Consider the following 14,610-nt stretch of genomic DNA (forward strand, 5'->3'; position numbering starts at 1 on the left):
TTAGTATATTTAATTTTATAAAATAAAAATAGATTAATAAGTTTTCTAATTTTTATTATTAATTAAAAATGTATTAATAATAATCTAAAGTGTAATAGGGTAAAAGTATTTAATGTTACATTATCATAAAATGATTTTCAAACAATAAAGTTATTGAATATATAGTTATTGCTGGTAAGGATGAGAATAAGTCAAGTCTTAAAAAAAAAATTATGACCTAGTTTCTTTAAAGTTTAATTTGACCTAATCTATTTAACAAAAAGGTCAAGATTAAGTTTTTTTAAAAAAATTACTTATATAAAAATGTCAAACTTAAACTTATAGAAAAAGTCTGTGATAAGTCATTCTATTTATTTATATAATATAAAAAAATAATATATATTATTAAAAATATAAATAAATAAATAAATTTATAAAACATAAATAAATTATTAAAATTTAAAATATTTCTTTTATACCATTATTTTTTTCATTATAAATTTATAAATTTACGATCTGTATGAATATACATACATATGAATTGTCCCTTTAACAAAAATGATTCAATTTTTTTCTATATTTATTTTAAAATTTAAAATTTAATAATATCGAGTATACTGTATTTTAAGAATAAATTTGTTAATTTTTAAAAAAAATTTATTAACCTAATTAACATTAATAATTTAAATAGATTAATAGGTCATATCATACTTTAAAAAGTCATATTAGACTTATAAAAAAATTTATGATATATAATAGACTAGACTTAGATTTTAATTTTATAAAATAGGTTCAACTTATATATTCAAAACTTGACCTGACTTATTCTCATCCTTAATTATCGAAACATCAAACAAAATAAAATTTATAGAGTAGTACTTAAACAAGTGGATATATAATTAAAAATAAAATATGAATAATTATAATATGAGTATAAAGTACGAAGTTAAATAGATAAAAATAAATAAGATAATTAATAATACTATCATATAACATAAGTTGACTCATACACTTAATATATTCCTCAATGCTACTAATGGTCAGGGTATTAGTGTAAAGTCAATTAATGTGATTATTTTTGTGGGTTCAATTCATTGAAACATAATATTATATATTAATCGGGTTTCAATGTTATGGACAAGTTAAGATTTTTTATTATTATTATTATTTTTTTCACTACTAGAGTTTTAAAAATAAAAATATAATGAAAAGAAAAGAAAATTTAGAGAATTCATTTTCGTTAGAGACATATACCTCATTGACCCTATAACTAACATTAAAGCCAATGGTTAAGACTTGGTTAACCAATGTTCACCACAAAACCAAAATATTATCTAACTAATTATTGAGAAAATGATAATTAAATGAACGATGATATGTGTTGTTGAGCCGACATATGGAAAAGTAGCTTATTAAGTGGAGATGATAAGGATCAAATGAGGATATGTTCATCCATATAGTATTTATAGTAGAAAAATATAAAGTAAAGTAATAAAATAAATTTCTCTAAAAATTAAAACTAATTTATACATAAATTTATTTATAAAAGTTCTTTTTAGATTAATTTATTTAAAATATATTTTCTTAACTAATGTGTACAAGATAATTTTAACGTATTAATAAGTTTATTTTATTTTATTTAAAATTATTTATATTGTTGTAATAGTAATGTGTTGCTAGTTGAAATAAACTTCTCAGTTTAAAGTAGTAATATTTTTTTTTTTTTGTTTTCAATGATTTTTTAATTGCTAATAGAAAATGAGTTAGAATCAGTATACGCTCTCTTTCTTATGAATTGTCAGTTTTTTTTTTTAATTTTTTAATTTGTCATTTTTAAAGTTCAGAATAACATTATTTTTTTTTGTCAATTATACTCTTATTTTGACTTTTAAATAAATTTTTATATTCACAATTAGTATATATTAATTGTAAAAAATGAATATTTTATGAAAATTATTTTATAAAAATAAGAAAATTTATTATTTTTTTTAGTTTTAAAATTTAATCCAAACTGAAACATAAATACATTTAAATTGGCATGGTTATGTAATTATTTTTTTGTTACCAAACCTTCCACATTAATATACTTCATCCACCGGTAAACTAGTAGGGTTACGGTTATGTAATAGTATTTTTTTATATTTTATTTCTCTACGCTTTTCTCGTATTTTTTTTTTAAACGATAAAAAGTGTGTGAGGAAAACAATTTTGTAAACTTTGGAACCACAACTGGGAGTAAATTAATCTTTTAAACTCGTAGGTTTTTTTTTTTTTTTTTTGAAAGCGTATTGCAACAAAATTCTTGAATGTTTTTGGAGTCATCAGAAAAAAGTCTTAAATTATTTCTCAATAACTATCACTTCGGTTAAAATATTAAAAATATAATTGAAGTGAAACATAACACCAATAGCTCAAATAATGGTGATTTTGAGGGAAGGGATTTTTTGATCCAGAAAGTTTGAGACCAATCCAGGCTGAAACTATGGGCTTAGGTCCAATCCTTTTTACCATTTGGAGGCCATATAACATAAGGCTCAAGTAATGCAAAACCAAAAGGTTTATGATATATACACCTCCTTTTTTTTATAAGTACAATGCCTTTTTTTAAATTTTTTTTAAATTTTTTAATTAATTTTTAATTTTTAATTTTAATTTTACATCCACAACATTTAATTTCGTACTTTTTTTTCATTCATTTTATTTTTTTTTAATTTTTATATGCATCCCTTGCCCTTCTTTCATTCACCTATTTTAGTAGTATTAAAAATTAAAAGAGAAAAAAAAAGTGTGTAAAAAAGAAGAAGAAAGAAGAAAATTGAAAGTTGGAAGTGTAAAATTAGAAAGTAAAAAAAAAAATATTTTATATTTAAAAAAAAATTAAGGAGGTGTACTTATAATAAAAGGAGGTGTATATATCATGAGCCAAACCAAAATTGTCTACATGGCTGAAATTATGGACTTAGGAAAACATAGTCTTACCATTTCCATTGGCTCATGATATATACATCTCCTTTTTTTTTTTATAAGTATACCTCCTTTTTTAAAAAAAAATTATAATTTTTTTAAAAAAATTTAATTTTACACTTTCAACTTTTAATTTGCTACTTTCTTCTTTTTATTCACACACTTTTTTTTTTCTCTTTCAATTTTTACATGTTACCAAAATAGGTGAGGTGAAGGAAAAATAAGGGGGTGCATGTAAAAATTAAAAAAATGAGGAAAAATATGTAAAAGAAAAGTACTAAATCAAATATTATGGATGTAAAATTAAAAAATTTAAAAGAAAAAATTAAAAATATTTTAAAATTTTAATTATTTTTTTTAAAAGGAGGTGTACTTATAGAAAAAAAGGTGTATATATGATGAACTTTTCCATTTCTCAACACATTTTCCATGTAACCCTCGACTTTACTGGCTAGGATCGATCCATGATTTTTCATGATTTTTTTTTAATTTTTAATTTTTAATTTTTAGTTTTTTCCTTCACACACAAATGCTACTATACCAAAAGGATGATTCGGTCAATTTCGTCCAACTTTTGAATATAAATAATGTAACATCACCTGTAGGCGGATCATCCACCCACACCATTTCTCAATGCAATAAACATGTACATAGGTTTCTGGTTTTTGTTAGAACTTCAAACTACCGACCATGTTCGCTGATAAAAAAAAAAAAAAGAAGCCAAATCGTGTGCTGAAAACATAGAATAGGGTGAAGTATCTAATTGGCTTAAAATTTGATAGAATTAATTTAAATACAATTAAAAATATATTTAAATAATTTGAAAACTTATCTCTGAGTTGCTTACTACTCATATTTTTTTTATATTTTCAAATTATTTAGTTACATTGTATTTTTTATTTTTATGCTACTTGTAACTGGGTAATTGGGTAGTCAACGCTGAACATGGTTAAAAACAAGTTTGCCTTATTGCCACACCCCACTAAGGCACTAAGCGAAACGATGATGGAGTTATCTGCGACACTCAGATTCCGATCACACAACCTCTCCCCTTTTCCATGTATACCCACAGAACGCCCTCTCAATCTTCTCATACCCACTTCACAAAAATTCAGTTCAAACACTACTCTGACGGTGGCAACAGCGAAGAAAAAGTCAAACATTGAAGGTGTGAGCCAAGAGTTGAACGCTTTGGCCTCTCAGAATCTCGACTTCGCACCTTCGCGACGACGGGTTCGTGAAGCTTTCACGGAGTTGCAGCAGCAGCTCGACCATTTCTTGTTCAAGGTTAGTTCTCACTCTTCAATTCATATTCATCGTAGTCTTTGCTTGGCTTTAGTTGCTGCGGTTTCACCTTTCAGATGTTGGCCTTGTAAAAGAACCACTCTCTGATTTTGATGTTTCAATCTGTTGCTGTGTTTGTCTTTGATTGGAAAACTAGACTGCTCCTGCTGGGATCAGAACCGAGGAAGTAAGCTTTTTCTGCTTTTGGCATAAACTCTTAATGAGCATGTTTTCTTTTGTTAGTTTGGTGAAAAATATGGTGAATTTGGTGGTTATTTGTTTGTTAGGGGTATGAAAGGAATTCAAGGGGACTGGAAATTTTCTACAAAAGCTGGATGCCTGAACCTGGCGTTCCACTCAAGGCTGCTTTGTGTTTCTGTCATGGGTATGGCAGCACTTGTACTTTCTTCTTTGAAGGTTTGTCATAATTTCACAGCTTAGATATGTTTTTGCTCACTCTAACATTACAAGTTTTCATTTAGTTATTTTTTAAAACTTCTTAATTTTTAGTCTAGCCATCTAGGATCTCAAGAAGTAGCTAAGTTGCTATTTGTAGCATGTTGTGCTATCAACTTTTAACAAAGCTGGTAACTTATCAAATGTAATAAGGGGGGTATTTGAATTTTTGTGCAGGTATTGCCAAACGAATAGCTGCTTCTGGGTATGTTGTTTATGCTATGGACTATCCAGGTTTTGGTCTTTCTGAAGGATTACATGGTTACATACCAAATTTTGATGATTTGGTTGATGACGTTATAGAACATTATACAAAAATCAAAGGTATGACCTTTCAACGTCCAGGATATCATATTGATGATTGTTGTAATATTTCATATGGGAAAATACAGAATGTTGTGTTGTTGTTGTTGACCATGCTTTGTAATTCAATTGACAGAAAGGCCTGAAGTGAGAGGATTGCCTCGTTTTATATTGGGGCAGTCAATGGGTGGAGCAATTGCTCTTAAGGTTCATTTGAAAGAACCAAATAATTGGGATGGAGTTATCCTTGTAGCACCAATGTGTAAAGTAAGCACATTCCTCTGCATTGCAGTTGATGTCACCAGTTGATTCATCATTATAATTTTCAAGTTCTGGTTCATTCTATGGGTTGAGAGCACTGAATTGTTTATTTCCTATCACATCTATGATATCTCTAAGGTTCAATTTCATTGTTTTAAAAGCTAGAACTTTGCCCTCAGGAATATATTGACAATGTAAAACTGTTTTCAGTGTCAGTGCATAAACTTTTTTCACTTTCATAACTGGGATTCAATATTGGGTATCTTATATTTTCAATGAATTTCTAGAATTAATGCATGTCTTTAAAATGTGTATTAAGAGATTTTGAAGTCAAAATTGGAAGGTGTACAAGATTCAATGTATAGGAAAATGGAACCATCCATCATTTAAAGAATAGCCTTTCATGGTAATATTAACATGTGTCAGATAAAGCCTGATTTGTTCTTGTTTTGGTGCTAAGATTGCAGGGGGCATGTTACCGTCAACTACGGTTTTGAATGTATTAAATCTTTTGTCTAAAGTGATGCCAAAGGCAAAACTGTTCCCACACAAAGATCTATCTGCGCTGACTTTCCGAGAACCTGGCAAGAGAAAAGTGGTTGGTAATTTTGTCAACCCTCAATTCTTCAATGCTTACAAAGTGAAATGATCAACCAATGTCTTTGTGTATTGTGCCATTTTTAACAACGCATCTTTCATTTACCAAATGTTAAAGGTCTTAAATCATCATTATTATGCTTCAATATATCCATATTATCTGTACGGTCAAACTTTCTCATCGTGGACATTCATATTTTTTTTTAAAATCTTAAACCAATACACTCTTTTAGTCTTTCAGCACATATATGTTAACATGTGTTGACAAGTTTGTTCAGGGGTCATTAAATTTAATCCACAGTATCTTCTAGTTCTTTCATTGAATTTGTTGTTAAACTTTAAAAAAATTGGATGAAAAACTAGCCCCCTAAAATGTGCACTCTATAACAAACTAATTGTAGGAGTTGATTCTTTCCTTTATAGGCTGGTTACAATGTTATTTCTTATGATGATCCAACACGACTGAAAACTGGCATGGAGCTTTTAAGTGCCACTCAAGAAATCGAGTCACAATTACATAAGGTTAGGTTTTTTGCTTTTGCACACTTGGTGTTATTTGTTATTTTGGAGAACCTAATGTAACAGTTAATTGTGGTTTTTTGCATGTAATAATTGTCATATCAACCAAAAACATTTATTCTTGTTGAGGATAATGCAGGTTTCAGCTCCGTTATTGATTCTTCATGGAGCAGAAGATAAGGTGACAGACCCATTAGTGAGCCAATTTCTTTATGAGAAGGCTTCTAGCAAGGATAAGACACTAAAGATCTATGAAGGAGGCTACCACGGTATTTTGGAAGGAGAACCTGATGACAGGATTTTCGCTGTCCATAATGACATTATATCATGGCTTGATTTTAGGTGCTCCCTTAAATGATATTTTTGATCTTATAATGAACAAACACCCTTCACATATATGGCACCTATACAACAGCACCTCTATTGCCTCTTGTTATGGTAGTTAGATGTACATCTAATTTGGCTTTCTACTTTAGCAGAGGCTCATTGAATTTTCAAATAAGATGTAATCCATTGGTTCCCTTTGTTGTGAATTTGCGAGGCCTGCACAATGAACAGTAATAAAGTTTTATACTTCCATTATTCAATAAAATGGTATTGTTTCCCTTGTGTATTTTTTTTTCCTATAGATTGTAAACTAATTATTATAAAATCTAAAATACGCTTATTTTCTTTGAAGCTAAATACACGTATTTATAATTTGGATCTTTGTATAAAATAGGCTACACAATTAAAATAATAATAATAAAAGTAGGTTAACTTTATAAGAAACTATTATTAATGGTATAATAATGTGGGATTTTATTATTCGTTCATAATTCTATTCACTTAAAAATTTATATATAAAATTATAAGTATATGCTATTAGAAATTTGAATTTTCATGGTAATTGAGTAATTTCACTAGGCTTACATTTTTTTTTTCTTTCTAATTTCAAGTTGAATCAATTGCAACAACCAGTTGACAACAAAGAGAAAGTTTATCTGTTAAATGTGTTTAATTATTTGAAAGTTAAAGAAGAAAAAAATGTTTGACAGAAATTATGGGAAATGGATCTGTATGTCCTTTCTCCAATTTTTTTTCATATGAAGCAGAAATATTCTATTGCAAAACAAATTTTGAAATGGACACTCAATGAGCTCCCCAGGCTCGGCCCAGATCAAAATATCAAATAATAAGGTTACAATAGTTAATACATTAAGGGGGTGTATTCGTTTAGGATTTTGTAAGATTTTAAAAGATTTTTTTTGAGTAAAAAAGTTCATTAATATTCAATTAGGATTTTATGTCACTTAAAAATAATCCAATGATATTCAATATGAATTTTCAAGATTTTTTAAAGAGTCCATTAAAATCCATAGGTATTCATTTGAGATTTTTTACAACTTAAAAATAATCCATTGGTATTAAAAAAATATAAAGATTTTAAAGGATTGTTGTATGAGAGAGATTTTGAAAGACTTTCTAGTGCTATCTATAAATACCAAATTCATAAAACAATCTCATCCAAACCCATCGAATTTTGAAGGATTGTTTAAAGTGATTTTTCAAGTGCTTCAAGAACTTTCAAGTGAGTTTTTCATCTTTTTTTCTGTGCTTCTCTCTTCTCCATTTTTTCTCTGCTAATAATACTGCAATATTGTTCATTGCTCATATATAATACTGTAGTACTGTTCTCATTCCATTCTCCTACTTTGTGAAACTCCGATATGTAAATGATAGTATCATTGACTTACTTTATTTTTTTGTTCGTTCTCTTTAATGGACTTGCTCTATTTTATTCTATTTAGTTGAATTTGTTCCTTTATATGACATAAAAAAAATGCTTGAAATTTTAACTTTTAAGAGATAATTCTTTTATAACACACGTCAAGAAAAGGAAAAGGTGAAAGATGAAATTGGTATCATGATCTCTACTATATATATATATATATATATATATTTTTTTTTTACATATATATATATATATATATATATATATATATATATATATATATAAGATGAATTTGAGTTAGAATTTCTGTGAATAGAATGAGATGAAAATGGATCTTAGTTAGGAGATAAACCCTCTCAGCATAAAAACTGCAATCTCTCTCCTTCTCTTGAGTTTATTATTCTTATCCCTCCTCCTTTTATGACTCAACAATTATTTTATTTTTTTTACTATGAATTTTTCTTTTTATTTTTATATTGTGAAATTAGAATTTTTTTATATTTAAAAAGAAAACTAACATAAGACATTGCAGTATTTAATTTTTTAGGGTTTAGGGTTTATGCCTTCATTAACTTATTTTTTTTAAAAAGGAAATATTGTTAAAATATCATCTACAAGTTTTTGCAAGTGAGGGTAATGACCCTGAAAATGAGAAAAAATTGTTCAATTTTCGTCATGGGTCTTTAAGGAATGTGATCGAGATCATATTTGGTATTTTTAAATTAAGGTTCACAATTTTTAAGTCAGTACCTCCATTTTTATTTAAAACACAAGTATAACTTGTGTTAGTATGTGCAGCAGCACTACATAACTTTCTACGTAAAGAATGTCGTTCTGATGAATTTTTAATTGAAGCAGTGGATGAACCTTCATCTTCAACATTATCAGTTAATGAAGACCATACTTTTGAACTTATTATTCAAACCCAGTAGCAAAAGCGAGAAGACGCTAATACTTAGAGGACTAGTATAGCTATAAATACGTGGGTGAATATTATTTAAGAGGATAGAATATTATGGAGAATTATTAAATATTATTATTTATCTAGACATTGTTGTTTTTTATTATTTTTGTCTTTGACTATTTTTTAAATTTGAATGTATGAAGTTTTTTTTTAAATCTTATCAAATGTCAAAAATCCACAAAAATTCTATAAAATTCTACATAAAATCTTGATTTAAAAGTCTTGCAGAATCCATTAAAATCCTGATTTTAAGTTTTGTAGAATCTTACAAAATCTTAAAAGTCATGAAAATCCTGCAAAGTCTTTTAAAATTCGCAAGATATTTTTTAACTAAAAAAGTCCTTTAAAATCCTAATCCAATACACCTCCCTAAATTTAAAAATAACACGAAATATTAAAAAATTGTCTAATAATTTTTGTACTATTTTCTTTATTGAGTGTATATTAATCGCCCCCAGAGTCAAATAATAGCGGCAGGTAAGTAATAATAAATAATTGTGAGAAATAAATAATAGGATGGAATTGGATTATATATAAGAACTAGGAAGGGCAACGAAGGAAGCAGAGATATTTTTGTTTGCTACGTATAGTTGAGTGGCATCTAAACATAAACACCATGTCACTTCTTAACCAGCTCTTTAACAGAGGCGTTTTCGGCACTCGATGGTGATTTCATTTCCCTTTTCTGCTTCAGAGATTTAAGTTTTCTCATTCTTATAAGTCATAACAATACCCGATTTTAGGTTTTTAGGGTATGTGCATTGCGTTTCTGTATTACCGGATTTTAGGTTTCTCGATCATTTTTTCTTATCATACGCTTGCTCAAATAATAATTCAAGTGCTTATTGTGTCAAATTCAATTCCAATTTCGAGTCCTTAGGTTTTTGGAAACATGTAAGTACATTTGAGGTATATCCTATACGTAAAGCCAGATTTTGGGTTTTTTGGGAAGTGAGCTATTTTGATGAATGATCAGGGATCCTTTGCAGATGTGATTAGTGAAAAGGTTGTTTTACGCTTCGGTTTTGAATGAATGTTCTGCAGATTGTTCTCTCGATTACCTTTTTAATAATGCCTAGTGTCAGTATTACTAGTAAACATTCTGCTTTTCGTTATTTTCCATCTTGTAGCAAAACATGCCTGAACCTAGCAATTTCACGCATTAAGCTGCTACAAAACAAGAGAGATATGCAACTGAAACAAATGTGCAAGGAGATAAGCCAATTCTTGCAGGCCGGCCAAGAGGCAATTTCCAGAATTAGGGTAATCCTTCAACTCTTGGCTAATGGCTGCTAGTTTCTGGATATTTTTTTACTGTGTTTTGACTTGCTGCTTGTAAAATGCATTGATTTACATAGGTGGAGCATATCATACGAGAACAAAATACATGGGCTGCTTATGAAATATTGGAGTTATTCTGTGAATTTATTCTTGCTCGTGTACCTATAATTGAGAACCAGAAGTAAGTCCACAATCATTAGAATTTGTACTTATTGCATACTGTGTATTATCTCAATGATTAATGTGCTTGAAGTGCAGTACTTGTGAAAATCAGATTGTGTTTTTCTTTTATCCACAAATTTCTGTTACATTTTGATTGTGGTAGTGTTATAGAGTTTTTAATGCTATTTTGCTATAATGTGAAACAGATTGATTAATTTCTGGATCTTCCTGCTTCACTAAATTTTAATAGTGACTATGCTTTTTTCAATACACTTCAAAGTAGAATATAGGGGAAGGTTGTAAACATTATTGGCAGTTTTTTTTCTTATTAAGATAACAATCACAAATACATTAAATTGACCTCTTGTCAGTTGAACTAACTTATTTTATAATTGCAGCCTTTCTGAATCTTCAAGGGGATTCAAAAGGGACGGGGTGTTAAATATATCTTTCTGAACATACTCTTCTGGACTTATATATAAGCAAAATTAACTAACTTATGCACTAATTAAGTCAGTTAACATCATTTAATTTTACGAATCTCATTGAATTTTTTTTCTTTCCGAATTATCCTTTATTGGAACTTGATATCAAGAATAAATAGGGGTTATTGAAAATAGAATCTCAACTAAATTAAGAGTATTTTTGGAGATGGTAATGGTAGTAATTAATGTAGTAAAATTTGCTAATATTTTGGTTCACTGTTTATGAGATGTTTATTTTCTTATAATTGAGTCCAGAGGGAGCAGTTATTAGAATCTTATCAATTGCGTTGCAAATCACACAATTTGGCTAGCCAATGATTTGCATCTAGTGTTGAACCACAGAATTCTGCAATTTTTTTTATTTTTTATTTTATTTCACCAATTGTAAAAAAAAATGAAAAAGTTAATAAGCTTAAATTGTGAAAAGAAATGGTACAAAAGTAGTTCTACTAATCACATCCTATTTTATTATTCTGATGTTCTAGTTTCATTCTTCTAAAATGGGGGTTCCACATTTGTCAATCATTCATTCTGTCTATTATATTTGGTTGTACCATTGCTCTGTTTTGTGTTAATATAGGCTTAAAACACCCAGTTATTACTCATGATTTTGTTTTGTGAGGCTTTTGGTCATTTTCTAGTTTTAAATTATTATATTGAAATTTGAATACTAATATACTATACATCTTTTATATGATATGTTTCAAGCTATTTTTTGTTATGTCTCTAAATTTTACAATTTATTACCATTTATGAATCAAACAAACAAACAATAGCAAAACCCTTATCTCACTAAGTAAGGTCGACTACATACATCACATGACATCATTTTAGTTGTTTATATCAAATTGTATGAGTTATTATTCACTGTCAGATCTCTCTTAACAACTTCCTCCAATATTTTTCTTGGTCTCTCTCTGCCTCTTTTCACAGGATTAAAAGTAACAATCTATTCTCCTTACTGCATCCAGTGACCTTTGTGAATCTACTCTCCTCACTTATACAATTAATGAATGATGATTTAAAAATTATCGATTCACAATTTGAATTGCGATTTTATGACCATGTTTCTAAACATAAATGGGGTAAAATTGATGGTTATAAACTTGGTTCACCGAAGTTGATTTGTACATAAATTTAGGGAGGAATAGTGTAATTTACTTAAACTTGTATAACATATTTATATTTATATATTGACCCTGACCATACTAAAATATTTTACACTCCTGTCTGCAGCATTGAATATGTGATGTTTGAAATGATATTTGTTGAACAAGTTTACTAAAGGAAACTATTAGCAACTAAATAAGTAATTGCTGCTAAAAGCATCCATTGATCTTTCATGCATTGAATATTTTTATTTCTCTTTTGCTTATTTCAATGTGGTATGTATTTTTATACACCCCACCGCACAAAATCACTTTTAGTGTTGAGAAAATTCATGTTCATCACTGAATTGAGTTTTCAAATAGTTGCACATTTTCTTATACAATTTACAGCAAACTATTTTTTTGGTCAAACTTGAAGCCTTCCTTCTCATTATTATAGGGAGTGTCCCTCGGAATTGCGAGAAGCTATTGCAAGTATTATTTTTGCTGCTCCTAGATGTTCAGATGTACCAGACTTATTGCACATCAAGAATTTGTTTACCACTAAATATGGGAAAGAATTTGTTTCTGCAGCATCTGAACTTCGTCCTGATTCAGGCGTGAACCGCACGGTGATTTATCTTTAATTGCAGCGTATGAATTGCAAACAATTACAGCTTCTGAGCAATTGCTTACTATCATTTGTCCATCTGTTCTTTTGATATGATTATTTCAGATCATTGAAAAGCTTTCAGTTAGTGCTCCATCTGGAGAGGTAAAACTCAAGGTCTTGAGGGAGATTGTAGAAGAATACAATGTAACATGGGATTCTTCTAAAACTGAGGCTGAATTTAGGAAAACGCACGAAGATCTCCTGGTAATGTTATCAGTGGATGTATATTTTTTACTTTGATGTCGGACATTAAAAATATTATGCTACTATATCCATGTGATATCATGCATCTCATCTATTGGTGGTAGATATCTTCTGTATAAAATGTTCTCACTTGTCTAATTATAATGGTCTACTACCACCCTTATCCCTGTCACAGACCCCAAAAATTACAGCAAATTTCATCCTATCCTTACAGTATGGGCTCTTCATATGATAGTACTACCATGAGCATTGAGAAGTGACTAGCTGTTGAGCGTATTTGTCTTAAATCTCCGCACATATCTTCTGTAAATGTCATACATATTTTTGTCTCAAATGTCACAGATATTCGACATAGCCTAACACAACATTCAACTTTTGTCTGGGATTGGGACTATGTAAAGATTTGCAACAAAGAACAACTCAGGCAGGTTTATGTGACATATTCCATAAATGCGGAGAAATTGACTTTATCCGTTTCTCATCAAATTTTCAAGCATATTAGTGTGTCTCTTTTCATTTCATATTCCATAAATACAGGTTTACAGTGTGTTAAAGCTCCTTTGATATATTTGAGTTAAATATACCCGTTTATCCTATCTCAGAATTTGACATTGAGAAGCTTGTTTCTTGACAAGGGCAATCTAAATCCTGAACTTACCTACCTATGTGTTATACTTCATACATTTCAACTGGTTATGAATTTAATATTCCCAGATTTTTGAACCCATTATACTATGTTTACTTCTCTACCGTGGTTTCAGGAATTTGCTCAATTTTTTCCTTATTTTTATTATGATTTTTTTATGTTACCTGTAGGGTGGAGCAAAGCAAGTTAGTGCTGGAGCTACGCTTTCTCACACTCCCAGCAGAAATGGTTCTAATAATTCATCACCTTGTATTACGGAAACTTCTATCAAGTCTGTGCATGATAACCAAGAATATAAACACCTTGAAGCTCCCAGTCCTTCTAACAATAATTCTTGGTTGAATACTAATGAAATCGAACAGTCACACAAAAATAATGATGGTCCCACTGGAGATGCTAAAAGTGAGACTAGTTTTCAATCCTCTGATGTACTGGAGAAGGCACGGGCAGCCATTGCATCTGCAGATCGTGCATCTGCAGCGGCCCGTGCTGCTGCTGCACTAGCACAGAGTAGTTTTGGATCATTGAAGCTGGAAGGTAAATAAATCTTCATAGTGCTCAGAATCGACGAAATGTTAATAAGGGAAAAAACTTTTTAAAAGGCCAAAGGAGAAAATATGTTCATTGTTGTGGACGTGACAACTTCGATAATTAATACATGTATATCATTGTAACGGAAAGAAATACTGAACAGTGTGACGTTTTCTAAATGTGCTGATTTTTGTGAGTGCCGACCTTAGTGTATCATGAATTGTAAGTTTGTGCCAAGTAATTTAAACATCAACTTTACCCCGGAAATAATTGTGCTTTTCCGGAATGTTTATACTTATCATCTCATGCATATTTTAACGTCAAGTATGATATAAATTTTGTAGTGGTGATATCATCTATATGCTCTGTCCTATTTAACCTGGTATGGTTCAAGTATATGTCAGCTTCGTGTACGACTTGTTTGTTTCTTTGAAGTGACAAAAGTTAAAGCTAACTTCACTATGAAATCAACAGACGCCTATGAGAAAAGCTGACTTCA

The 14,610-nt window shown here is 29.3% G+C and overlaps 2 protein-coding genes across 3 annotated transcripts; both read left to right on the top strand.

Moving 5' to 3' along the window:
• The first annotated feature begins 3,873 nt into the window (after positions 1–3,873).
• On the top strand, positions 3,874–6,976 carry LOC109816902 (caffeoylshikimate esterase). The gene is made up of 8 exons (XM_020382052.3): positions 3,874–4,230; positions 4,385–4,414; positions 4,515–4,644; positions 4,861–5,007; positions 5,123–5,253; positions 5,708–5,845; positions 6,268–6,366; positions 6,503–6,976. The coding sequence occupies exons 1-8, from the start codon at positions 3,889–3,891 to the stop codon at positions 6,719–6,721; spliced, it is 1,236 nt and encodes a 411-aa protein (XP_020237641.2). The 5' UTR covers positions 3,874–3,888; the 3' UTR covers positions 6,722–6,976.
• A 2,577-nt stretch (positions 6,977–9,553) lies between these two features.
• LOC109816912 (Regulator of Vps4 activity in the MVB pathway protein) lies at positions 9,554–14,381 on the top strand. Of its 2 annotated transcripts, none has more exons than XM_020382068.3 (6): positions 9,554–9,707; positions 10,172–10,304; positions 10,400–10,503; positions 12,518–12,689; positions 12,794–12,934; positions 13,751–14,381. In XM_020382068.3, the coding sequence occupies exons 1-6, from the start codon at positions 9,658–9,660 to the stop codon at positions 14,123–14,125; spliced, it is 975 nt and encodes a 324-aa protein (XP_020237657.1). In that variant the 5' UTR covers positions 9,554–9,657; the 3' UTR covers positions 14,126–14,381. The 2 variants fall into 2 exon arrangements, with proteins under 2 accessions (XP_020237657.1, XP_020237658.1); XM_020382069.3 differs by lacking the exon at positions 9,554–9,707 and adding an exon at positions 9,733–10,047.
• The last annotated feature ends 229 nt before the right edge of the window (positions 14,382–14,610 follow it).

The sequence above is a fragment of the Cajanus cajan genome, chromosome 7 (genome assembly GCF_000230855.2).
Source record: "Cajanus cajan strain Asha chromosome 7, NIPB_CcT2T_4, whole genome shotgun sequence".
Lineage (NCBI taxonomy): Eukaryota > Viridiplantae > Streptophyta > Magnoliopsida > Fabales > Fabaceae > Cajanus > Cajanus cajan.